Below are 27,961 nucleotides of genomic sequence, written 5' to 3'. Positions count from 1 at the left end.
CGCCGTTATGGATGTTACGCCCTCCTTTATGGATGTTACCCCCGCCGTTATGGATGTTACGCTCTCCGTTATGGATGTTACGCCCTCCGTTATGGATGTTACGCCCTCCGTTATGGATGTTACGCCCTCCGTTATTGATGTTAAGTCCGCCGTTATGGATGTTACTCCCTCCGTTATGGATGTTACGCCCTCCGTTATGGATGTTACGCCCTCCGTTATGGATGTTACGCCCTCCTTTATGAATGTTACGCCCTCCGTTAGGGATGTTACGCCCTCCGTTATGGATGTTACGCCCTCCGTTATTGATGTTATGCCCGCCGTTATGGATGTTACGCCCTCCGTTAGGGATGTTACGCCCTCCGTTATGGATGTTACGCCCTCCTTTATGGATGTTACGCCCGCCGTTATGGATGTTACGCTCTCCGTTATGGATGTTACGCCCTCCGTTATGGATGTTACGCCCTCCGTTATGGATGTTACGCCCTCCGTTATGGATGTTACTCCCTCCGTTAGGGATGTTACGCCCTCCGTTAGGGATGTTACGCCCTCTGTTATGGATGCTACGCCCGCCGTTAGGGATGTTACGCCCTCCGTTATGGATGTTACGCCCTCCGTTAGGGATGTTACACCCTCCGTTAGGGATGTTACGCCCTCCGTTATGGATGTTACGCCCGCCGTTATGGATGTTACGCCCGCCGTTAGTGATGTTACGCCCGCCGTTATGGATGTTACGCACTCCGTTAGGGATGTTACGCCCTCCGTTAGGGATGTTACGCCCTCCGTTATAGATGTTACTTCCACCGTTATGGATGTTACGCACTCCGTTAGGGATGTTACACCCTCCGTTGGGAATGTTACGCCCTCCGTTATAGATGTTACTTCCACCGTTATGGATGTTATGCCCTCCGTTAGTGATGTTACGCCCGCCGTTATGGATGTTGCGCTCTCCGTTATGGATGTTACGCCCGCCGTTATTAATGTTACGCCCGCCGTTAGGGATGTTACGCCCACCGTTATGGATGTTACGCACTCCGTTAGGGATGTTACACCCTCCGTTGGGGATGTTACGCCCTCCGTTAGGGATGGTACGCCCTCCGTTATAGATGTTACTTCCACCGTCATGGATGTTACGCCCTCCGTTAGGGATGTTACGCCCTTCGTTATGGATGTTACGCCCGCCGTTATGGATGTTACGCTCTCCGTTATGGATGTTACGCCCGCCGTTATTAATGTTACGCCCGCCGTTAGGGATGTTACGCCCTCCGTTGGGGATGTTACGCCCTCCGTTAGGGATGTTACGCCCTCCATTATAGATGTTACTTCCACCGTTATGGATGTTACGCCCTTCGTTAGGGATGTTACGCCCTCCGTTAGGGATGTTACGCCCTCCGTTATGGATGTTACGTCCGCCGTTAGGGATGTTACGCCCGCCGTTATGGATGTTACGCCCGCCGTTATGGATGTTACGCCCTCCTTTATGGATGTTACGTCCGCCGTTATGGATGTTACGCTCTCCGTTATGGATGTTACGCCCTCCGTTATGGATGTTACGCCCTCCGTTATGGATGTTACGCCCTCCGTTATGGATGTTACGCCCTCCTTTATGGATGTTACGCCCTCCGTTAGGGATGTTACGCCCTCCGTTATGGATGTTACGCCCTCCGTTATTGATGTTATGCCCGCCGTTATGGATGTTACGCCCTCCGTTAGGGATGTTACGCGCTCCGTTATGGATGTTACGCCCTCCTTTATGGATGTTACGCCCGCCGTTATGGATGTCACGCCCTCCATTATAGATGTTACTTCCACCGTTATGGATGTTACGCCCTCCGTTATGGATGTTACGCCCTCCGTTAGGGATGTTACGCCCTCCGTTATGGATGTTACGTCCGCCGTTAGGGATGTTACGCCCGCCGTTATGGATGTTACGCCCGCCGTTAGTGATGTTACGCCCTCCGTTATGGATGTTACGCCCTCCGTTAGGGATGTTACGCCCTCCGTTAGGGATGTTACGCCCTCCGTTATAGATGTTACTTCCACCGTTATGGATGTTACGCCCTCCGTTAGGGATGTTACGCCCTCCGTTAGGGATGTTACGCCCTCCGTTATGGATGTTACGCCCTCCGTTATGGATGTTACGCCCTCCGTTATGGATGTTACGCCCGCCGTTATGGATGTTACGCTCTCCGTTATGGATGTTACGCCCGCCGTTATTAATGTTACGCCCGCCGTTAGGGATGTTACGCCCTCCGTTATGGATGTTACGCACTCCGTTATGGATGGTACGCCCTCCGTTGGGGATGTTACGCCCTCCGTTAGGGATGTTACGCCCTCCGTTATAGATGTTACTTCCACCGTTATGGATGTTACGCCCTCCGTTAGGGATGTTACGCCCTTCGTTATGGATGTTACGCCCGCCGTTATGGATGTTACGCTCTCCGTTATGGATGTTACGTCCACCGTTATTAATGTTACGCCCGCCGTTATTAATGTTACGCCCGCCGTTAGGGATGTTACGCCCTCCGTTGGGGATGTTACGCCCTCCGTTAGGGATGTTACGCCCTCCATTATAGATGTTACTTCCACCGTTATGGATGTTACGCCCTCCGTTAGGGATGTTACGCCCTCCGTTAGGGATGTTACGCCCTCCGTTATGGATGTTACGTCCGCCGTTAGGGATGTTACGCCCGCCGTTATGGATGTTACGCCCGCCGTTATGGATGTTACGCCCTCCTTTATGGATGTTACGCCCGCCGTTATGGATGTTACGCTCTCCGTTATGGATGTTACGCCCTCCGTTATGGATGTTACGCCCTCCGTTATGGATGTTACGCCCTCCGTTATGGATGTTAAGTCCGCCGTTATGGATGTTACGCCCTCCCTCCGTTATGGATGTTACGCCCTCCGTTATGGATGTTACGCCCTCCGTTATGGATGTTACGCCCTCCTTATGGATGTTACGCCCTCCGTTAGGGATGTTACGCCCTCCGTTATGGATGTTACGCCCTCCGTTATTGATGTTATGCCCGCCGTTATGGATGTTACGCCCTCCGTTAGGGATGTTACGCCCTCCGTTATGGATGTTACGCCCTCCTTTATGGATGTTACGCCCGCCGTTATGGATGTTACGCCCTCCGTTATGGATGTTACGCCCTCCGTTATGGATGTTACGCCCTCCGTTATGGATGTTACGCCCTCCGTTATGGATGTTACGCCCTCCGCCGTTATGGATGTTACGCCCTCCGTTATGGATGTTACGCCCTCCGTTATGGATGTTACGCCCCCCGTTATGGATGTTACGCCCTCCGTTATGGATGTTACGCCCTCCGTTAGGGATGTTACGCCCTCCGTTATGGATGTTACGCCCTCCGTTATTGATGTTATGCCCGCCGTTATGGATGTTACGCCCTCCGTTAGGGATGTTACGCCCTCCGTTATAGATGTTACTTCCACCGTTATGGATGTTACGCCCTCCGTTAGGGATGTTACGTCCGCCGTTAGGGATGTTACGCCCTTCGTTATGGATGTTACGCCCGCCGTTAGGGATGTTACGCCCGCCGTTATGGATGTTACGCCCGCCGTTATGGATGTTACGCCCTCCGTTATGGATGTTACGCCCTCCGTTATGGATGTTACGCCCTCCGTTATGGATGTTACGCCCTCCGTTATGGATGTTACGCCCTCCGTTATGGATGTTACGCCCTCCGTTATGGATGTTACGCCCTCCGTTATGGATGTTACGCCCTCCGTTAGGGATGTTACGCCCTCCGTTATGGATGTTACGCCCTCCGTTATGGATGTTACGCCCTCTGTTATGTTACCCCTCCGTTATGGATGTTACGCCCTCCGTTAGGGATGTTACGCCCTTCGTTATGGATGTTACACCTCCGTTAGGGATGTTATGCCCGCCGTTATGGATTTTACGCCCGCCGTTATGGATGTTACGTCCTCCTTTATGGATGTTACGCCCGCCGATATGGATGTTCCGCTCTCCGTTATGGATGTTACGCCCTCCATTATAGATGTTACTTCCACCGTTATGGATGTTACGCCCTCCGTTAGGGATGTTACGCCCTCCGTTAGGGATGTTACGCCCTCCGTTATGGATGTTACGTCCGCCGTTAGGGATGTTACGCCCGCCGTTATGGATGTTACGCCCGCCGTTAGTGATGTTACGCCCGCCGTTATGGATGTTACGCACTCCGTTAGGGATGTTACGCCCTCCGTTAGGGATGTTACGCCCTCCGTTATAGATGTTACTTCCACCGTTATGGATGTTACGCACTCCGTTAGGGATGTTACACCCTCCGTTGGGGATATTACGCCCTCCGTTAGGGATGTTACACCCTCCGTTATGGATGTTACGCCCTCCGTTAGGGATGTTACGCCCGCCGTTATGGATGTTACGCTCTCCGTTATGGATGTTACGCCCGCCGTTATTAATGTTACGCCCGCCGTTAGGGATGTTACGCCCACCGTTATGGATGTTACGCACTCCGTTATGGATGGTACACCCTCCGTTGGGGATGTTACGCCCTCCGTTAGGGATGTTACGCCCTCCGTTATAGATGTTACTTCCACCGTTATGGATGTTACGCCCTCCGTTAGGGATGTTACGCCCTTCGTTATGGATGTTACGCCCGCCGTTATGGATGTTACGCTCTCCGTTATGGATGTTACGTCCACCGTTATTAATGTTACGCCCGCCGTTATTAATGTTACGCCCGCCGTTAGGGATGTTATGCCCTCCGTTGGGGATGTTACGCCCTCCGTTAGAGATGTTACGCCCTCCATTATAGATGTTACTTCCACCGTTATGGATGTTACGCCCTCCGTTAGGGATGTTACGCCCTCCGTTAGGGATGTTACGCCCTCCGTTATGGATGTTACGTCCGCCGTTAGGGATGTTACGCCCGCCGTTATGGATTTTACGCCCGCCGTTATGGATGTTACGCCCTCCTTTATGGATGTTAAGTCCGCCGTTATGGATGTTACTCCCTCCGTTATGGATGTTACGCCCTCCGTTATGGATGTTACGCCCTCCGTTATGGATGTTACGCCCTCTTATGGATGTTACGCCCTCCGTTAGGGATGTTACGCCCTCCGTTATGGATGTTACGCCCTCCGTTATTGATGTTATGCCCGCCGTTATGGATGTTACGCCCTCCGTTAGGGATGTTACGCCCTCCGTTATGGATGTTACGCCCTCCTTTATGGATGTTACGCCCGCCGTTATGGATTTTACGCTCTCCGTTATGGATGTTACGCCCTCCGTTATGGATGTTACGCCCTCCGTTATGGATGTTACGCCCTCCGTTATGGATGTTAAGTCCGCCGTTATGGATGTTACTCCCTCCGTTATGGATGTTACGCCCTCCGTTATGGATGTTACGCCCTCCGTTATGGATGTTACGCCCTCCTTTATGGATGTTACGCCCTCCGTTAGGGATGTTACGCCCTCCGTTATGGATGTTACGCCCTCCGTTATTGATGTTATGCCCGCCGTTATGGATGTTACGCCCTCCGTTAGGGATGTTACGCCCTCCGTTATAGATGTTACTTCCACCGTTATGGATGTTACGCCCTCCGTTAGGGATGTTACGTCCGCCGTTAGGGATGTTACGCCCTTCGTTATGGATGTTACACCTACCGTTAGGGATGTTACGTCCGCCGTTATGGATGTTACGCCCGCCGTTATGGATGTTACGCCCTCCGTTATGGATGTTACGCCCTCCGTTATGGATGTTACGCCCTCTTTTATGGATGTTACGCCCTCCGTTTTGGATGTTACGCCCTCCGTTATGGATGTTACGCCCTCCGTTATTGATGTTATGCCCGCCGTTATGGATGTTACGCCCTCCGTTAGGGATGTTACGCCCTCCGTTATAGATGTTACTTCCACCGTTATGGATGTTACGCCCTCTGTTAGGGATGTTACGCCCTCCGTTATGGATGTTACGTCCGCCGTTAGGGATGTTACGCCCTTCGTTATGGATGTTACACCTGCCGTTAGGGATGTTATGCCCGCCGTTATGGATTTTACGCCCGCCGTTATGGATGTTACGTCCTCCTTTATGGATGTTACGCCCGCCGATATGGATGTTCCGCTCTCCGTTATGGATGTTACGCCCTCCGTTATGGATGTTACGCCCTCCGTTATGGATGTTACGCCCTCCGTTATGGATGTTACGTCCGCCGTTATGGATGTTACGTCCTCCTTTATGGATGTTACGCCCGCCGATATGGATGTTCCGCTCTCCGTTATGGATGTTACGCCCTCCGTTATGGATGTTACGCCCTCCGTTATGGATGTTACGCCCTCCGTTATGGATGTTACGCCCTCCGTTATGGATGTTACGTCCGCCGTTATGGATGTTACTCCCTCCGTTATGGATGTTACGCCCTCCGTTATGGATGTTACGCCCTCCGTTATGGATGTTACGCCCTCCGTTATGGATGTTACGCCCTCCTTTATGGATGTTACGCCCTCCGTTAGGGATGTTACGCCCTCCGTTAGGGATGTTACGCCCTCCGTTTGGGATGTTACGCCCTCCGTTATGGATGTTACGCCCTCCATTATGGATGTTACGCCCGCCGTTATGGATGTTACGCCCTCTGTTAGGGATGTTACGCCCGCCATTATGGAACTCTTATATAGACAATCAAATCTTAATGATTTCTTGGCTCAAAATCTATCTTAACGCATTTGTCATTTTGAGGTTTAAAAAATCAGCAGTAGGCATAATACATCATGATTGTATAATTACAGGCAGTCTGAATATAGTGTACAAGGCCAGGCACCACAACCTAATACATTATCTTTTTTTCTCTTTATCAATATGATTTGTATCCACTTTTTTGGACACTGAATGAAGTCTTTATATTTTGGGTTGCTTTCAGTTGAAAAGTCACTCCAGGGCTTTTAACAGATTGTTGATAAATACTCTTCTCATCTTTCTGTCTAAAAAACAGTACTGCCAAGTAGGAGAAATGCACTTCAGCATATATTATATTTGGCAAGAGAATCTTAGCTAGAACACATACATTTTCAAGATATCAACAATTTCAAGAATTCAACAATTGCTTCAGGAAAAGTCTAAAGACTACTTCTCAGAACCAGCACACTAAATCTGGTGAATGCCAAAGCTTTGGAAGTTAAGATATCACATCAATAGTGATGGGGGAAATTGATGCACTTACATATCGAGAATATTTTTGACGATATATTGTATCGTTTTGACTATCGCAATATTATTTTTTGCGCTAGTTGACTGGACCTGAACCACAATGTTTTTCCTTCATAGCTTGTTCTCCATCTTCTTTTTTTAAATAGAGAGCCACACTTGTTTTCTCATGACCGTTACATTACCTGTCTCTTGTTTGTCTGCAGCAGACATATGGTGAACAATATGTTTGGACTGTGGAATCGCAATCAAATCGCAGTATCGACTCGCAATACATATAGAATTGTGAGATTTGCAATACATATCATATAGGCACCTAAGTATCGCGATAATGTCATATATTTACAAGACAGTAGAACACGCGAACACAACAAGACACTTACATTTGTTCTGTATTGCTTCATGAACACCTCATATCCATAACTAACACTGGCTGACAGCTGTGAGTGGAAAAACAAGCTCTGTGAGCCCTTTATTAAAGCCATGAAATACGAAAGTTGTAAAAAACATTTTTTGAGAGTTGGCCCTGTAATGGTCAAAATTCATGCAATTTCCTCTTTAAACTGCTATATGAAAAAAATGGTGAACTGCAACGTATAGACCTTAAGCATAATTGTGAATGTAGTTTCGTTTGGAAATGCCTAACTTTAGTGTATATGCTTAGGTTGACTTTCCCACGGAATCATCCAATGCTTGGGATAAAACCTACAAGGTTTTTTTTTAAGAAAAGGAGCTTAGGGTACAATCAGACAGAAGTCAAGTTGACTAACTGAAACTGTATAATCAATCAAAATGGTTTAATATGCGTTGAGGTTAATATGTTTTATGGCTTTGCAATTTGCATATCTGTTTTCAGCATTAGGCACAAAAGCAACTTTTTCTTGAAAAGAATGTACTTGTTTGTGTTTTTAACCCTGCCAGTTGATGAGAGTAGACTGACAGCCTTTATCAGGCTCTTCCTGCCCTACGCTCATGGATGAGAGAGGAAAGAATTCCAGTCGTGTGACATCATCACTCTCAGACAATAGTGGCTTTCTCTTGCTGGGTCACTGAGGTTCTTTACTTGTAGCCTTACTGAGTCATATCGATCTCAATGGGCTGTAGAAATAACAGCGAATCAGTAAAGAGACAGCCCTTGCAGCCCCACATACTTGTTTCTGGTTAAACCTATTCTTAGACTAAAGAGCACTTTCAATCGAGGCGCGCGTGCTTTTTATTCAAAGAGTTTGATCTGGGTCTGCGAAACTGTCCTTCCACGTTGAAAAGAAAGACCGTATGATCGGTGAATAAGGCGGTCTCAGTCAGGCGGAGAAGTGGCCAGTGGTTAGTGTGACAGCTCTGAGGTGTGTGCATTATCATTTTTGCTTGGCGCTTGGAACCCCCCAGCCCCCTCCGACTTGTCAAGAGGCCGTCCCGCGGAAGGGTGATGGGTGAGAGGGCTGGGGACTCCGGTGCCGGCTGGCTCACAGCCTCATCCCCGTGGAGGGTGTCAGGACGATGTGGGAGCGCACCTCTGACTGGCCCTGGAAGGAAAAACGGCCTGTCACTGCAATATCTCTCAGACACCACACAGTCTTGCTGGAGACACCATCCAGTAAAAGAGCACTCCATATTGTCTCTCTCTCTGGCTTTCTCATTCTCTCTCTTTCTCTCACTTTTCTACTCCCCCTTTCATCTCTTTTACTTCCCCCCCATGTCCCTAATGTCTCTATCTTGGTATCTCACTCTGTTTCCCTCCCTCCCTCCCTCCCTCCCTCCCTCCCTCCCTCCCTCCCTCCCTCCCTCCCTCCCTCCCTCCCTCCCTCCCTCCCTCCCTCTATGAATAGACACCAGTCCTTGTGTTGTTTACCCTCAGTGTGCAGCAGCACTAGATATCTCCTGGATTTGTTTGATCTATTCCTTATTAGGCCTGCAGGTGCTGGCTGCCTTACCTCCCTCTCTCTCTCTCTCTCTCTCTCTCTCTCTCTCTCTCTCTCCCTTCCTCTCTCCCTCTTTCCATAAGCCATGTTTTATAGACACATTTAACATAGAACAGTGCTCTGCTCAGTGTGTCACTGAATAATTCAGTACATTTAAGATGAATAAGAGAAGCTGGTAAAAAGGAGAGGAGGCTCGTGTGGTTTGGAAGTAAAGCGTGAACTCCCAGCTTAGTGGTTCCTTTGATTACTTACCTCGAGTCCTGAGTGTCACACATGCTCATTTACACACGCACGCAAGCATGCACACACACACACACACACACACACACACACACACACACACACACACACACACACACACACACACACACACACGGTAGGTCTCAGCCAACCTGGATTACAGGGCAGAGAGGCTCCGCTCTGCCAGATGTCTTACAACAACAGCTGTGTGACAGACACGCGAGTGCCAAGACGAGGCCTGCACACAGTCCGTCTGAGACACACACAGACCATAGTGGTGGATGGCACCATCCCTCTGAGAATGGCTTCAGAGTGAATGTGTGTGTGTGTGAGAAACGTTCTCTCTCTCTCTCTCTCTCGTGTTTTTCTAGGGTTGCACGGAAACGGCTCACCTCATAATTTTATTCATGTGTGTGTATTGCTGGTGTTCGTCTGTGTGTGCCATTTTTTAACAAGTGCCTTGTTAACTAGGGCAGGGACAATTCCTTAGTATCGTGGCAAGGAAACAACACACAAAGTGGATTTGACTTCTTTAGGAAAACAGAGCTAATATTGTAAACAAACATCATCATGTCATCATCCAGAGTCGCATGTACTTATTTTACATCGTTTTTAAAGGGCCTTGTTTTCCTAGCTATAGCACACAATATTTTACATCGTTTTTAAAGGGCCTTGTTTTCCTAGCTATAGCACACAATATTTTACATCGTTTTTAAAGGGCCTTGTTTTCCTAGCTATAGCACACAATATTTTACATCGTTTTTAAAGGGCCTTGTTTTCCTAGCTATAGCTCACAATATTTTACATCGTTTTTAAAGGGCCTTGTTTTCCTAGCTATAGCACACAATATTTTACATCGTTTTTAAAGGGCCTTGTTTTCCTAGCTATAGTACACAATATTTTACATCGTTTTTAAAGGGCCTTGTTTTCCTAGCTATAGCTCATATTTTACATCGTTTTTAAAGGGCCTTGTTTTCCTAGCTATAGCACACAATATTTTACATCGTTTTTAAAGGGCCTCGTTTTCCTAGCTATAGCTCACAATATTTTACATCGTTTTTAAAGGGCCTCGTTTTCCTAGCTATAGCACACAATATTTTACATCGTTTTTAAAGGACCTTGTTTTCCTAGCTATAGCACACAATATTTTACATCGTTTTTAAAGGGCCTTGTTTTCCTAGCTATAGCTCATATTTTACATCGTTTTTAAAGGGCCTTGTTTTCCTAGCTATAGCACACAATATTTTACATCGTTTTTAAAGGGCCTCGTTTTCCTAGCTATAGCACACAATATTTTACATTGTTTTTAAAGGGCCTTGTTTTCCTAGCTATAGCACACAATATTTTACATCGTTTTTAAAGGGCCTCGTTTTCCTAGCTATAGCTCACAATATTTTACATCGTTTTTTAAAGTGCCTCGTTTTCCTAGCTATAGCACACAATATTTTACATCGTTTTTAAAGGACCTTGTTTTCCTAGCTATAGCACACAATATTTTACATCGTTTTTAAAGGACCTTGTTTTCCTAGCTATAGCACACAATATTTTACATCGTTTTTAAAGGGCCTTGTTTTCCTAGCTATAGCACACAATATTTTACATCGTTTTTAAAGGGCCTCGTTTTCCTAGCTATAGCACACAATATTTTACATTGTTTTTAAAGGGCCTTGTTTTCCAAGCTATAGCTCACAATATTTTACATCGTTTTTAAAGGGCCTTGTTTTCCTAGCTATAGCACACAATATTTTACATCGTTTTTAAAGGGCCTCGTTTTCCTAGCTATAGCACACAATATTTTACATCGTTTTTAAAGGGCCTCGTTTTCCTAGCTATAGCACACAATATTTTACATCGTTTTTAAAGGGCCTTGTTTTCCTAGCTATAGCACACAATATTTTACATCGTTTTTAAAGGGCCTTGTTTTCCTAGCTATAGCACACAATATTTTACATCGTTTTTAAAGGGCCTCGTTTTCCTAGCTATAGCACACAATATTTTACATTGTTTTTAAAGGGCCTTGTTTTCCAAGCTATAGCTCACAATATTTGACATCGTTTTTAAAGGGCCTTGTTTTCCTAGCTATAGCACACAATATTTTACATCGTTTTTAAAGGGCCTTGTTTTCCTAGCTATAGCTCACAATATTTTACATTGTTTTTATAGGGCCTTGTTTTCCTAGCTATAGCTCACAATATTTTACATCGTTTTTAAAGGGCCTTGTTTTCCTAGCTATAGCTCACAATATTTTACATCGTTTTTTAAGGGCCTTGTTTTCCTAGCTATAGCACACAATATTTTACATTGTTTTTAAAGGGCCTTGTTTTCCTAGCTATAGCACACAATATTTTACATTGTTTTTAAAGGGCCTTGTTTTCCTAGCTATAGCACACAATATTTTACATCATTTTTAAAGGGCCTCGTTTTCCTAGCTATAGCACACAATATTTTACATCGTTTTTAAAGGGCCTTGTTTTCCTAGCTATAGCACACAATATTTTACATCGTTTTTAAAGGGCCTCGTTTTCCTAGCTATAGCACACAATATTTTACATTGTTTTTAAAGGGCCTTGTTTTCCAAGCTATAGCTCACAATATTTTACATCGTTTTTAAAGGGCCTTGTTGTCCTAGCTATAGCACACAATATTTTACATCGTTTTTAAAGGGCCTCGTTTTCCTAGCTATAGCACACAATATTTTACATCATTTTTAAAGGACCTTGTTTTCCTAGCTATAGCTCACAATATTTTACATCGTTTTTAAAGGGCCTCGTTTTCCTAGCTATAGCACACAATATTTTACATCGTTTTTAAAGGGCCTTGTTTTCCTAGCTATAGCACACAATATTTTACATCGTTTTTAAAGGGCCTCGTTTTCCTAGCTATAGCTCACAATATTTTACATCGTTTTTATAGGGCCTCGTTTTCCTAGCTATAGCTCACAATATTTTACATCGTTTTTAAAAGGCCTTGTTTTCCTAGCTATAGCTCACAATATTTTACATCGTTTTTAAAGGGCCTTGTTTTCCTAGCTATAGCACACAATATTTTACATCGTTTTTAAAGGGCCTTGTTTTCCTAGCTATAGCACACAATATTTTACATCGTTTTTAAAGGGCCTTGTTTTCCTAGCTATAGCACACAATATTTTACATCATTTTTAAAGGGCCTCGTTTTCCTAGCTATAGCACACAATATTTTACATTGTTTTTAAAGAGTTTTTGCCATGTAAAAATATTGCAATAAGGGCATCGTCACAGCCCTGCTGTTAACCCCACCCTGCCCTAACAGTATGTCTCTCTGTGTGTCTCTCTCTGTTCCAGAAGGACTCCATGAAAAATGACGGAGGAGGTGATAGTTATAGCCAAGTGGGACTACTCGGCTCAGCAGGAACAGGAACTTGACATCCGGAAAAACGAGCGGCTGTGGCTCCTGGATGACAGCAAGACGTGGTGGAAGGTGAGGAACACCTCCAACCGGACCGGCTACGTCCCCTCTAACTATGTGGAGAGGAAAAACAGCTTAAAGAAGGCCTCGCTGGTGAAAAACATCAAAGACACACTCGGTGAGTTGGGTTAAGTGTGTAGGTGGGTGGACGAGGGTGGGTGGGTGTGTGTGCGCGTGTGTGTATATACGTGTGTGTAAGACAGGGCATCTCTCTGCTGTTTCCTAGGGGTGCACAGAGGCGGTGCGGCACACACAATCTCGACATTGGGCTAAGTAGTGTGTGTGTGTGTGTGTTTTCTTCTCTGCTGTTTTCTAGGGGTGCCTCCACAGAGGCGTCTCACCTCATGTGATTAATGCGGATGAAACACTGTTAAATGCTTGACTACCTCACACACTTACACTCTCCAGTTAGCAATGATTTCTCAAGGATGGTGATTTGTAAACAGTATGTTTAATACAGGAGACGTTTGTTTTGTACGGCATCCCTTAGGCTATTCATTATCAGGCAAGGCGAAAGCTGGTGTGATCGATCAGGAGAAATTCCGGTATTGAAGCAGCTTTTGTTCAGGCATTGAAGCGTCTTTTTCCAAGGTCAGAGGAGGTAAGGACTAATTAAATATGAAGTGCAGGGGTTTTCTTGGATGGACAACAGCTAGGATTAGCTGATCTCTGGTAATTCTCACTGTGGAATAATAGGGTAGAACTCTCACCCTTATTAGGCTAATGAATTAATCTCCGTTGGTGGAAACTAAGATGTTCATACTCGCAGAGAATTGGAGATCATTTCCAATGGCGCGAAAGGGCAAGATAATGGCCGACACTCAAGAGTGATACTAGGCAATGGGAACTAGACGTTGTGATGAGACAGAACCTTGCCATCCAATGTTATCAGTGAAGAATAGACGCCTGCATCAGAAATGCACAAGATAGATGAGACGTCGCACTGAAAGATTAGGATAACTAGCCAAGAGGATTTCTCCCACTGCCTTGCCTAGTTGTCAGAGGTTTTGACAGACAATGCAATTAAAAAAACCTGCAGTTTGCCTGTTCCCAGTGCACGCACACACACACACACACACACACACACACACACACACACACACACACACACACACACACACACAAACACACACACACACACACACACACAGAGACCTAGTTGTTTGTTGTAAATGTTCCATTGCCATACTGACTTGCATTATCCCTTCCTTGCTAGCTAGCCAACTACGGTTAACTTACAGTCACGTCAAACAGTGCATCGAGAAATACAGCGTAGTAGCTGCATTTGCTTTGTTTAAGCTGTTTTCTAGTGACATTTATTTGGGTAGATCCATAACAATGAGCTAATGATGCACAATTTCCTGGCATAGAAAATGTGCTCTCTCATCAGGACACTTGTTCAGAGGAGCTAGCCAACAACACAGTAAACACTACGTTTCGTTTGACCTGTTCTCTGTTGACATTTGTTTGTATTTGTCTATAAAAATGATGCTGATTCATGATTTCGACTGGCTGAGAGGCTGCCTGTCTGTCTTGTCCTGACTCCCGACCCCGCCGACATGTTCATTACTATGGGACAGCTGGAGATCAAATGTCAATATTGAAACAATGTTGCAAATGTCAGAGAGACAGACAGCTAGTTCAAATACAGATCTCCGCTATTGAAAACCTATTGCTATTCTGAAAGAAATGGGAGATCATGTCTAGATGCTTTTTACAGTGGAGATCAAGTTTATAAATTGTCTGGCTGGGCTGACGAGACAGTGAGATTGAACAGTGTAAATAGGCATTTCCACGTTATAGCTTTAGCCGGTGGTAACTTGTGGAATTAACACCGGATGGAATGCGGTTTTAACCAATCAGCGTCCAAGATTAGAGCCTCCCGATGTATAAATAGTGAGCAACCTGAGGGTGACTTCTGCTGCTAACAGTGACACATACTCTTCCCTATCAATCCAACCATTGATCAATTAATATAACCCTGGGGACACTGTTTAAAGGGGGAACTCTAAATCCACTACAGCTCTCTTTGTTCTCTGGGCCCAGAGCACTGAGAGCACTGAAATAATGTTGTCAGGCCTGTAGTGAGACAAAGAGCTTTTTGGCTTTGCACGCACGCACGCACGCACGCCACACACACAAAGCCAGATCACAGGAGCATAGCTGGAAGGGTTATTGAGGGTTATCTCTCTTTGAGATCGAGGCAGATGAACTGCTGTGAGGTGGGAGGCGAGTGTTACTGCTTTGTGCATTCCTCACACTCAAATACCATCAGGCTTACGTACTGTACACCGTGATTTCTAATGCGGACACACGCTTAAACATACGCTTAAACGCACACACGCCTTGAACGCACCCACACACACGTGAACTTGCCGACGGCTGTGTTCCTGTTGTATAGAATTGGTTGCATCCCCAATGGGGATGAGTAGAAATGTCAGAACATAAACCAATCATCTCCAGCCACCTGCTACAACCTTGGCTTCCTCCAAGGGCAACCCCTGTATGCGTGTGGCTGGACCTCCATCTGTTTTCTGATTGGTTATTACCAGGGTTACTTCAACCAGTATGCCTTCTCCAAGGCAGGTGGTATGCCTTGTTTTCACTGGAATAACCTGAGAGACAATATTAGCTTTAGTCACCAGTTGATTTGAATCCTACCTAGTGTAAGCTTACTTATTTTCTATGTTTATTTAGTCATTCATAAAGCGGTGTGTGTGTGTGTGTGTGTGTGTGTTCGTTCGTTCCATCCTAAGTAATCAGGTTTGTGCAGTACATAATCATCTCTAACCACCGAGGTGTTATAATTACCAACACAACTGCAGCCCTTTGTAGTGATTGAAATGAGCTCCGTTTCTGTGTTGGAGCTGGGTCTACTGATAGAGCTCCGTTTCTGTGTTGGAGCTGGGTCTACTGATAGAGCTCCGTTTCTGTGTTGGAGCTGGGTCTACTGATAGAGCTCCGTTTCTGTGTTGGAGCTGGGTCTACTGATAGAGCTCCGTTTCTGTGTTGGAGCTGGGTCTACTGATAGAGCTCCGTTTCTGTGTTGGAGCTGGGTCTACTGATAGAGCTCCGTTTCTGTGTTGGAGCTGGGTCTACTGATAGAGCTCCGTTTCTGTGTTGGAGCTGGGTCTACTGATAGAGCTCCGTTTCTGTGTTGGAGCTGGGTCTACTGATAGAGCTCCGTTTCTGTGTTGGAGCTGGGTCTACTGATAGAGCTCCGTTTCTGTGTTGGAGCTGGGTCTACTGATAGAGCTCCGTTTCTGTGTTGGAGCTGGGTCTACTGATAGAGCTCCGTTTCTGTGTTGGAGCTGGGTCTACTGATAGAGCTCCGTTTCTGTGTTGGAGCTGGGTCTACTGATAGAGCTCCGTTTCTGTGTTGGAGCTGGGTCTACTGATAGAGCTCCGTTTCTGTGTTGGAGCTGGGTCTACTGATAGAGCTCCGTTTCTGTGTTGGAGCTGGGTCTACTGATAGAGCTCCGTTTCTGTGTTGGAGCTGGGTCTACTGATAGAGCTCCGTTTCTGTGTTGGAGCTGGGTCTACTGATAGAGCTCCGTTTCTGTGTTGGAGCTGGGTCTACTGATAGAGCTCCGTTTCTGTGTTGGAGCTGGGTCTACTGATAGAGCTCCGTTTCTGTGTTGGAGCTGGGTCTACTGATAGAGCTCCGTTTCTGTGTTGGAGCTGGGTCTACTGATAGAGCTCCGTTTCTGTGTTGGAGCTGGGTCTACTGATAGAGCTCCGTTTCTGTGTTGGAGCTGGGTCTACTGATAGAGCTCCGTTTCTGTGTTGGAGCTGGGTCTACTGATAGGCATCCAGTGTGTTCTTAGCTCCCCATTGGGTGCCCGTCAGTATAGTGCTCTGCCTGTGGAAACGTTGGCTCCGTTCACCTTCCCACAGAGAATGGCCTGGTGCCAACCAACCCAGCTAGGATGAAACTCAACTCCATGTCCTCAGTTCATCTCAATGGAACAGTTCACATTGGCTGCCTCGGAAATAGGCACCCTGTTCCCTACATAGTGCACTACTTTTTTTTATATACCAGAGCTCAGGTCAAAAGTAGTGCACTATGTAGTGAATAGGGTGCCATTTGGGACACAGACAGTCTTGCCAACAGGAACCTTTCAAAACAACTAAAACTATAATCTATCTTAATGTTTCTTTACGGGCTATTGAATAATCATGACATTAAAGAAACATGAGTTGGGTAATGAACCAATAAGGCCCGAGGGGGTCTGGTTTATGGCCAATATACCACAGCTAAGGGCTCTTCTTAAGCATGACGCAGAGTGCCTGGATGTAGTAGCCCTTAGCCGTGGTATATTGGTCATATACCACAACCCGCAGAGGTGCCTTATTGCTTTTATAAACTGGTTACCAACATAATTAGATCAGTAAAAATAAATGTCTTTCTCGTCATACCCGTGGTGTGAGTCCGATATACCACGGCTGTCAGCCAATCAGCATCCAGGGCTTGAACCACCCAGTTTATAATGACAAATAAATCATGTTTGTCGAAGATGAGGCTAATTAAAATTGGTTGACATAAGGCAGTCAAGTAGATTTAATTTTGTTTAAATTAACCCTTCAAGTACAGTTGTCTGATGACGATATTTTTAAGAAATGACTCTTGCTTATCTGTGATTCTGTGAACAAGGTGGTTAACAGAGGCCTTTCCTCTTGATTAACTACATTCTTTATGAGTCTTGACACTCTGCAGACCTCATTCTGGTGTGCTACTTCCATTTGATTTGATGTTTTCTCTCTCATCATGTCATCCATCGTATTGCGGGTTGTGTTCAGGCCACTGTAAAAGCTATAGTTCGCTGGCCAATGGCTCTATCAATACGCTGTTAGACTATTCAGGGCTGGCAGTTGGACATTGTTGTTACGGATCGATTTGTTTCCATGCGAGGTTTATGTTTACGTTGTCTTTGCTTACAACTTCAGGGGCCCAATGTAGTATGCTGCTCAGGTAGGGGAGACGATGTGACTTCTAGCTAACCAGAGGGTTGCTGGTCAGTGGTAAATGTTAGCGTTTTGAAAATGTGTCTTTTCAAGCTGGTCGCATTGCAGGCCTGATATAAAGATCAAACTACGTTGTGTTCTGTCGGGAACTTGTGAGATGCGTTTGACAAACAGTGGTGCTCGGCTTACTCCCAGCCAGATGCAGCTACTGCTGAAGTTTCTTCCTATCTGATTGAAGAGAGTTGTCAAGGGAATTGTGTCTGTGATGGGCGATCTGAGGACAGTAGAACAGACGGAGAAATGGCTGCTCAGACAAGAATGGCTAAGGCTTGATTTGACAAGTGACAGAGAGCGACGGGGAGCCGTAGAGGGGTGTAGAGTTAAACGACTAGAGTATTGTCTGGGAGACGAGCACTCTCGTCTCCTCTACTCCCTCCATCCTACCAAACTATCTTCCTCTCCATCTTCCTCCATCCCTCTCTTCCTCTAAGTACACCCACACAGCTTTCCCAGCTATCATCCAGAACCCCCCCCCCCCCCCGCCATTTACAGAAAATGAGTTCCCGTCAAACCTCAGATAATCATCTTACTCTGTTATTCATCAGTGATTGTGGGGTAGATATAGGTAGAAATAGCCTAGGTATTCGTTTACAGTATATCCTCCTTGTGCTGGAATTCAATTTCAGACCGAGGCACGGAGAAGAAAATCAGCTTAATGAAAATGGAATAAAGCGAAAGTTGTTGGCGAGTGATTCATTGGTCTCATACCACACCTTAAGTGAAGTGTCTCATTAGGAGAGAGAGGAAGGAGGGGGAGAGAGAGACAGAGTGGGAAGAGGGAGGGAGAGAGAGACATCGTTGGAGGAGAGAGAGGAGTAGGAGAGAGAAGAGGGAGCGAGTGAAAAGAGCGAGACAGACTGGGAGAGAGCGGAAGAGAGCATCGCTGCTTTCATGGACACCAAGTGCCACCTGGGCTCACATTCTTCTTGTGGATCACACTGCTACTTAATTGGTCCACCGCCCACCATGCTATTATCTATTATTGGAGACCATCAGCTTTATATTCCAAAGAGAACATTCTGACTAAGCACGGCCTGTTCCATTCATCAGCCCATGAAATGGGCCTATATCTGGGATTGATACTGAATAGCTTGGCATTCACTTCTCATCAAATGACTTTCTTTTCTCACTCCCCCAGTACCACTGCAGTAGCCATACATGATTAGTGTTACTCTGCAATCACCATTGTGCTACATTGAACAGTTGTCCCCAGGTCCTCCACATTGCTTCCCTGCAGCGAGCTGGATGGGGTTGTCCCTGGCCTGTTCTCCTTAATCAGCGTAAGTTAAGAGCGTATGGTTAAGCATCCATGAGTCAGCTGTATGGGTCCACACTGTGACTCGCCTTGGGCCTGGTGGAATTGATGGCTTGGTGAAGGCTCAATTGAATGGATGACTTGGTGTGGGCCCAGTTGAATGGATGACTTGGTGTGGGCCCAGTTGAATGGATGACTTGGTTGGGCCCAGTTGAATGGATGACTTGGTGTGGGCCCAGTTGAATGGATGACTTGGATTGGGCCCAGTTGAATGGATGACTTGGTGCCCAGTTGAATGGATGACTTGGTGTGGGCCCAGTTGAATGGATGACTTGGATTGGGCCCAGTTGAATGGATGACTTGGTGCCCAGTTGAATGGATGACTTGGTGTGGGCCCAGTTGAATGGATGACTTGGTGCCCAGTTGAATGGATGACTTGGTGTGGGCCCAGTTGAATGGATGACTTGGATTGGGCCCAGTTGAATGGATGACTTGGTGCCCAGTTGAATGGATGACTTGGTGTGGGCCCAGTTGAATGGATGACTTGGATTGGGCCCAGTTGAATGGATGACTTGGTGCCCAGTTGAATGGATGACTTGGTGTGGGCCCAGTTGAATGGATGACTTGGATTGGGCCCAGTTGAATGGATGACTTGGTGTGGGGCCAGTTGAATGGATGACTTGGTGTGGGGCCAGTTGAATGGATGACTTGGTGTGGGCCCAGTTGAATGGATGACTTGGATTGGGCCCAGTTGAATGGATGACTTGGTGCCCAGTTGAATGGATGACTTGGTGTGGGCCCAGTTGAATGGATGACTTGGTGTGGGCCCAGTTGAATGGATGACTTGGTGTGGGCCCAGTTGAATGGATGACTTGGATTGGGCCCAGTTGAATGGATGACTTGGTGCCCAGTTGAATGGATGACTTGGTGTGGGCCCAGTTGAATGGATGACTTGGATTGGGCCCAGTTGAATGGATGACTTGGTGCCCAGTTGAATGGATGACTTGGTGTGGGCCCAGTTGAATGGATGACTTGGTGCCCAGTTGAATGGATGACTTGGTGTGGGCCCAGTTGAATGGATGACTTGGATTGGGCCCAGTTGAATGGATGACTTGGTGCCCAGTTGAATGGATGACTTGGTGTGGGCCCAGTTGAATGGATGACTTGGATTGGGCCCAGTTGAATGGATGACTTGGTGCCCAGTTGAATGGATGACTTGGTGTGGGCCCAGTTGAATGGATGACTTGGATTGGGCCCAGTTGAATGGATGACTTGGTGTGGGGCCAGTTGAATGGATGACTTGGTGTGGGGCCAGTTGAATGGATGACTTGGTGTGGGCCCAGTTGAATGGATGACTTGGATTGGGCCCAGTTGAATGGATGACTTGGTGCCCAGTTGAATGGATGACTTGGTGTGGGCCCAGTTGAATGGATGACTTGGTGTGGGCCCAGTTGAATGGATGACTTGGATTGGGCCCAGTTGAATGGATGACTTGGTGCCCAGTTGAATGGATGACTTGGTGTGGGCCCAGTTGAATGGATGACTTGGTGCCCAGTTGAATGGATGACTTGGTGTGGGCCCAGTTGAATGGATGACTTGGATTGGGCCCAGTTGAATGGATGACTTGGTGCCCAGTTGAATGGATGACTTGGTGTGGGCCCAGTTGAATGGATGACTTGGATTGGGCCCAGTTGAATGGATGACTTGGTGCCCAGTTGAATGGATGACTTGGTGTGGGCCCAGTTGAATGGATGACTTGGATTGGGCCCAGTTGAATGGATGACTTGGTGTGGGGCCAGTTGAATGGATGACTTGGTGTGGGGCCAGTTGAATGGATGACTTGGTGTGGGCCCAGTTGAATGGATGACTTGGATTGGGCCCAGTTGAATGGATGACTTGGTGCCCAGTTGAATGGATGACTTGGTGTGGGCCCAGTTGAATGGATGACTTGGTGTGGGCCCAGTTGAATGGATGACTTGGTGTGGGCCCAGTTGAATGGATGACTTGGATTGGGCCCAGTTGAATGGATGACTTGGTGCCCAGTTGAATGGATGACTTGGTGTGGGCCCAGTTGAATGGATGACTTGGATTGGGCCCAGTTGAATGGATGACTTGGTGCCCAGTTGAATGGATGACTTGGTGTGGGCCCAGTTGAATGGATGACTTGGTGCCCAGTTGAATGGATGACTTGGTGTGGGCCCAGTTGAATGGATGACTTGGATTGGGCCCAGTTGAATGGATGACTTGGTGCCCAGTTGAATGGATGACTTGGTGTGGGCCCAGTTGAATGGATGACTTGGATTGGGCCCAGTTGAATGGATGACTTGGTGCCCAGTTGAATGGATGACTTGGTGTGGGCCCAGTTGAATGGATGACTTGGATTGGGCCCAGTTGAATGGATGACTTGGTGTGGGGCCAGTTGAATGGATGACTTGGTGTGGGGCCAGTTGAATGGATGACTTGGTGTGGGCCCAGTTGAATGGATGACTTGGATTGGGCCCAGTTGAATGGATGACTTGGTGCCCAGTTGAATGGATGACTTGGTGTGGGCCCAGTTGAATGGATGACTTGGTGTGGGCCCAGTTGAATGGATGACTTGGATTGGGCCCAGTTGAATGGATGACTTGGTGCCCAGTTGAATGGATGACTTGGTGTGGGCCCAGTTGAATGGATGACTTGGATTGGGCCCAGTTGAATGGATGACTTGGTGCCCAGTTGAATGGATGACTTGGTGTGGGCCCAGTTGAATGGATGACTTGGTGCCCAGTTGAATGGATGACTTGGTGTGGGCCCAGTTGAATGGATGACTTGGATTGGGCCCAGTTGAATGGATGACTTGGTGCCCATTTGAATGGATGACTTGGTGTGGGCCCAGTTGAATGGATGACTTGGATTGGGCCCAGTTGAATGGATGACTTGGTGCCCAGTTGAATGGATGACTTGGTGTGGGCCCAGTTGAATGGATGACTTGGATTGGGCCCAGTTGAATGGATGACTTGGTGTGGGGCCAGTTGAATGGATGACTTGGTGTGGGGCCAGTTGAATGGATGACTTGGTGTGGGCCCAGTTGAATGGATGACTTGGATTGGGCCCAGTTGAATGGATGACTTGGTGCCCAGTTGAATGGATGACTTGGTGTGGGCCCAGTTGAATGGATGACTTGGTGTGGGCCCAGTTGAATGGATGACTTGGTGTGGGGCCAGTTGAATGGATGACTTGGTGTGGGGCCAGTTGAATGGATGACTTGGATTGGGCCCAGTTGAATGGATGACTTGGTATGGGCCCACTCTTTATTTTTTTGTATTTTACCCCCAATTTCAATCTTTTCTCATCGCTGCAACTCCAACTGGCTCGGGAGGTGAAGGTCGAGTCATGCGTCCTCCGAAACAAGACCCACCAAATCGCGTTCCTTAACCCTCCCGCTTAACCCAGAAGCCAGCCGCACCAATGTATCGGAGGAAACATCGTTCACCTGACGACCGAGGTCAGCGTGCAGGCACCCAGCCCGCCACAAGGAGTCGCTAGAGCACGATGAGCATAGTAAAGCCTCCCCCCGGCCAAACCCTCCCCTAACCCGGACGACGCTGGGCCAATTGTGCTTTACAATTGTGCTTTAGGCTCTCAAGGCATTTCCTCACGATTTATGCCTACTTAATTTAAAAAAATATCTTTCAGGTTCCAATTAGCGCTTGTTGTTGTCTAATTAGTATTGTCACTGTCACTGTGTTGCTTAGTGGGGGCGACTGTGAGTTAGTGTGTCGTTACTGTTGTGGTGTGTGAGCGCAACACAGAGTACCTTGTTTGTTGTTGCATGCTGCAGAGGAATGAGCATGAAAGTCATGGATCAGATGTCAGTTTGCTAAGGAAGGAAGGTGTGTCATCGCTTAGAAAAGTTGCGTGTGTTCATAGACAAGCATGTGTGTGTAAATGCCAATCTCCCTGCCTGCCACTTGATCTACAACCCTTGAAATGCCATCGGCCCTACCATGTAAAACAACAGCCCAGTACGCTCCAGTATGTAAAGCGAATGTTCGTTTTTTTCTTTATTTCATTGAATGCTATGACTGTGCCTCCTCCTCACAGTTTGTTGTGTGAGGGGTGGAATGGCCTGTTGATGGGAGATAGTTGTGACAGGGGCTAAGTGATGGTATTTCACCCCCCCCCCCCCCTCCCCTCCCACCTCTCAAGGTCACTGAAACGGAAGCAGCTTCTTACCCCAGTTTTCCCTGTGCCGCTGCCACTGGCCTTGCTGTGTCATGATGGAGGCTGATTCATGGAGACGAGGGCTGTCTTCTCGTCATTTCAACTCTGAGGGTGTATTATTCTGTATATTGTGGGTCTCATTTGACTCAGTTGGTCCGTCATGCTGTTCGTCTCCATGCTGTGTGTGTGTGTGTGTGTGTGTGTGTGTGTGTGTGTGTGTGTGTGTGTGTGTGTGTGTGTGTGTGTGTGTGTGTGTGTGTGTGTGTGTGTGTGTGTGTGTGTGTGTGTGTGTGTGTGTGTGTGTGTGTGTGTGTGTGTGTTTCTCAGTATGAGGATCTAGGCTAGTCTGTGATTGGGCCCAGGATCCTCTTCCGGACCAAAACAATACATTGAAATGTTTATTTAGTACTTTGGAAGTACATACCGGGCGTAACGGCAGTAAATGACAATAGTTGCAGGCAAACCGTATTTAGTGAGTGACATGTATTTTAACATTCTAGCGCTTGCAGACCGTGTGAATGGTAACTTTCTGGGCAGAGAGGAGATCTCGTCATTTACATCGACTCCTCTTTTTCACGAGGGTAGTACTATTACAGGAGACCCGGGGGGAGGTCTATGATTTAATCATGTTTTTCTGGTCCCACCGGCTTTGTGTCATCCTGTTATCTGTGTTGCGTGTAACTGGTCATGTGTAAGCTATGTGATGCTTCCCGTGAGCAGGTGTGTTTGTAATTGTGAGATGAGTTCCACATTTGAATACAAGTGTATGTCTCTGTGTGCGTGCAGCCCATCTCATCTCCAGGTTTGCGTGCTCTTGTATGTCTGCTAAGAACGGAGTGTTGCTGTTCACTCACAACAAAGACCCTCCTTGGTTGGCTGCGTGCTCCGTCAGAGCAGAAGGCCAGTTAAGCGTCAAGAACACAGAAGGTCAGAAAGCCTCGTTGTTTCATGCATGAGATGGGGAGTGGAGGAAGAGATGGAGGAAAGGGGTTGTTTGTGACCTTTCGGAGTGCTCCCCTACCTGGCTGAGAGGGTTGAGGTTAATTCTCTCCGACACTAGGCTTTAAATGGCAAGGATCCTCTTCCTTCTGCTTGCATTAGTGATTCTCTATATTGTCTTAAATAAATGTGTAAATGTTCAGAGAGCGAGTTAGAGGGATTGAGAGTCTAAAGTGAAAGGAGTAGTCTAATTTTCCGGGAGTAGTTTACAGTGGGGGACCGGTTTGGGGGGTTGTTATTAAAAGAGGTTAAAGGTTAATATTTTCCAGCAAGAGAGCCAACCGAACAAATGGTACCCTATTCCAAATGGTACCCTATTCCCTACATAATGCAATACCTTTGACCAGAGCCCTGTGTTTTGACCGAGGCCCATAGGGCTCTGGTCAGAAGTAGTGCACTATTTAGGGAATAGGGTGCCATTTTGGATGCAATCAATGTCCATCCTTCCGACCACCTCAGTGTCATCCGATCTGCGTTTCCTGTCTCCTAAACAACCTTCCTGCACAGTGGTCTGGTCAGTAGCTGCCTGAGAGGAATTAACATCGCCTGTCAATACCCAGAACCCCCCTTGTCTCTCCTCTGGCCTTACCTCCAGTTTCCTTCCAGCACTAATTACCCAGAACCCCTCTCTCCCCCCTTAACTCTGAAGTGTTTGCCTCCTTGGCTGTAGCCTCAGAGAGAGGTGGTGACCTCCTAACCCCGGACCATCCTCTACCAGCAGTACTAGGAGCTAATTAACTCAGCTTGCTGCTGCACTTCAGTTGCAGGCTGTTTTTTGAGTAGAGTAGCTGCCTGCTCAATCTCAATGACCATGTAGAGCTTTCTGTTTGGAGCCATTTTCTCTAGATGTACTACACTCTAGCCTCAGGACTTTTAACCTAATATGTTGAAGGGGGACTTTTTACTATGTTATTCTGCTCTGTTGTGGAACTACTGCTGAGATCTTCAATTTGTGGTATAAATAGTTATTTCTCTCTCTCCCTCTCTAAGGCCTGGGGAAGACGAAGAGGAAGACGAGTGCCCGCGATGCCTCGCCAACGCCCAGCACGGACGCAGAGTACCCGTCCAATGGTGGCGGAGGTAGCAGCGCCGAGCGTATCTACGACCTCAGCATCTCAGCCCTGGTCAAGTTCGCCTACGCGGCGGAGCGGGAAGACGAGCTGACACTGGTGAAGGGGTCAAGGGTCATTGTCATGGAGAAGTGTAGCGACGGCTGGTGGCGAGGGAGTTCTGAAGGTCGGGTAGGTTGGTTCCCCTCTAACTATGTCCTGGAGGAGGGAGAGGAGGAGACCGTCTCGGGGGACCTAAGCGGAGGTTACCCAGGGCAGGGGGCAGGGTCGGCAGGGGTGATCAACGGGACCACCAGGGCGCTCCACACTGTCCAGACGCTGTACCCTTTCAGCTCTGTGACAGACGAGGAGCTAAACTTTGAAAAGGGCGAAGTGATGGAGGTGCTGGAGAAACCGGAGAACGACCCTGAGTGGTGGCGGTGTCGGAACGCCCGTGGACAGGTGGGCCTGGTGCCAAAGAACTATGTGGTTATACTTAGCGACGATCCGGCCCCCGGGGGTGGGATGGGCTCGGGCCCCCACTCGCCCCAGATCAACTACACAGGGCCGGCCCGGGTGGGAAAGTTTGCCGGGAAGGACTGGTACTATGGGGGAGTGACCAGGCATCAGGCAGAGTGTGCGCTCAACGAGAGAGGAGGTCAGGGAGACTTCCTGGTCAGAGACAGCGAGTCATCGGTGAGTGGTCGAGAGAGAATTGTGATTGGTGGAAATGGGGGAAGAACAGTTGATTTGTGTTCCTGATGATGTATATAATGATGTACTCTATGGTTTACAATAGCCTTATCATACTGTGTTTTGAGCTGTTTTTATTGGGAAAGCTTTCTTGAGGGAAACTGCATTAATTCAGTGGGATGGGTGGACTTTACAGTAGATTTATATCCCCCTCTAGTGGCTTAAGAATGAAACTCCATGGCAATAATCATCCATTTCTTATCTCTCTCTCTCTCTCTCTCTCTCTCGCTCTCTCTCTCCCAGCCCAGTGATTTCTCCGTGTCCCTCAAGGCGATGGGAAAGAACAAGCACTTCAAGGTTGCGCTGGCGGAGGGGGTCTACTGTATCGGCCAGAGACGCTTCAGCAGCATGGACGAACTGGTGGAGCATTACAAAAAAGCCCCGATCTTCACCAGCGAACATGGAGACAAACTCTACCTGGTCAAACCGCTGCTGTGACCACACACACACACACACACACATGCATACACGCACACTCACACACACACACACACAATCCGGACCCCGGTACTCGGCCTGGCCTAACAACAAGCCTTATTACTGGACTTGCCACTGACTGATTTGAGCACAGCAATATCCACTGCTCTGCCCATGCCCCTTCAATACAACAGTTAGCACATAGAGCGACTCAAATGGTATATGTTGGCCGCCGTAGCTCAGATTCCTCTCAGAATAGTGACATCGAGTCCTGTCCAGAAGTGTCCAGAGAACGCCTTCACTAAGGGATCGTCTGTAAGCATCTGCTCTTGGTCTTGGCTGACAACTCCACCTCCTAGTAAAGCCCTGCCAGTGCCTCTAGGTTTTAGGAGTGAGCACGGATGGGGATTTACAGTCAATGGTTCCTTCACTACAGCTACATACACCATGAACGTGAATATTTAATGTGTTGACATTGACATCACATTATCACTGGAGACCTTTTTATTTTTTGGGGGGAGGGGGGGGGGACAAATGGGAGGAGAGAAACAGCTCTTCTCTTTTTGCTTGTCTCCAGTCGGTGTTGTTGCTTTGTCTGTCGTTATCGAGCGACCCGTCGTTTGCAGAAAGTAGTATTACGTTTCCATAAAGACTGTTGTACCAGAAAGAAAGGCACCACAACTGGCACTGCATTAACCAGATAAGGAAAGGACGCCCTCTGTAGGTGTATTGTGGAATGGACACTGTCAGTAAGCTGTGTTGAATGTCCGTGGATGTGTACCAGCCACACCCTCCTACTGCTCAAATGTTCCCCCGAACGTTCTCTTCGAATCTCTCCTCAGCGTCCGGGTGAAAACGTCGCTGACCGAGGACAGAGATTCAAGAGCGATAAGAAAACGTTTTGTGGGTTGTCTGTTTGCCAGTGAAAGTCTGTTCAACATTTTGTTTCCTGCTTTTAAAAAAGAAAAACTGTCTTAATGTTACTGAGCACTGTTATTTAAATCTTGTTTTCAGCTCTGTATGTATATTTAAAAAGAAGAATAAGGTGAATATTATATGAATTTAGATACAGCTAAAAGGTACTGTACTCCAAGACGGTGTGGTGACTGAGGAATGAAATACTTTTGTTCAATTAAACGTTTTTCCAAAATACGTTTTCTGGTTGCATTTGTCTGCCGTGTGTCATTTTATTCCCTTTCACCTTTTTAAAAGATTGTATTCTAATTGAACAAGATTGAACATTCAAATAGCGTTTCTGTATTTACCCTCTTCCACCAACAGATGGCAATGTTACTGCAGGTAGGATTTCATCATTTCAGGACCTGAAGGCCCATCCTGATGCAAGAGCTTTCGGTAACCACAAAAGTGCTTGCTTCCTTTACGTCTTGCCAGATCGTTTGGAATGTGTCTCCTTAATCCTGATACGGCATGAGATCTGGGGGGGGTGGGGGGGGGGTGTATTGTTTGTCTCAA

The 27,961-nt window shown here is 47.2% G+C and overlaps 1 protein-coding gene across 1 annotated transcript in view; it reads left to right on the top strand.

The window, feature by feature from the left end:
* Positions 1-27,638, top strand: part of LOC139413019 (cytoplasmic protein NCK2-like) — a 64,726-nt gene extending 37,088 nt beyond the window's left edge. Inside the window, exons 2-4 of the mRNA XM_071159990.1 lie at positions 12,664-12,905; positions 25,260-26,014; positions 26,315-27,638. Coding sequence (XP_071016091.1) covers positions 12,680-12,905; positions 25,260-26,014; positions 26,315-26,509 — 1,176 coding nt within the window. The 5' untranslated portion in view covers positions 12,664-12,679 and the 3' untranslated portion in view covers positions 26,510-27,638. The remainder of the gene's footprint in view (positions 1-12,663; positions 12,906-25,259; positions 26,015-26,314) is intronic.
* Positions 27,639-27,961: the final 323 nt, after the last annotated feature.

The sequence above is a fragment of the Oncorhynchus clarkii genome, chromosome 7 (genome assembly GCF_045791955.1).
Source record: "Oncorhynchus clarkii lewisi isolate Uvic-CL-2024 chromosome 7, UVic_Ocla_1.0, whole genome shotgun sequence".
Taxonomy (NCBI): domain Eukaryota; kingdom Metazoa; phylum Chordata; class Actinopteri; order Salmoniformes; family Salmonidae; genus Oncorhynchus; species Oncorhynchus clarkii.
The sequence above is the reverse complement of the archived record's forward strand: the minus strand, read 5'-3'. Positions and strand labels throughout refer to the sequence as shown.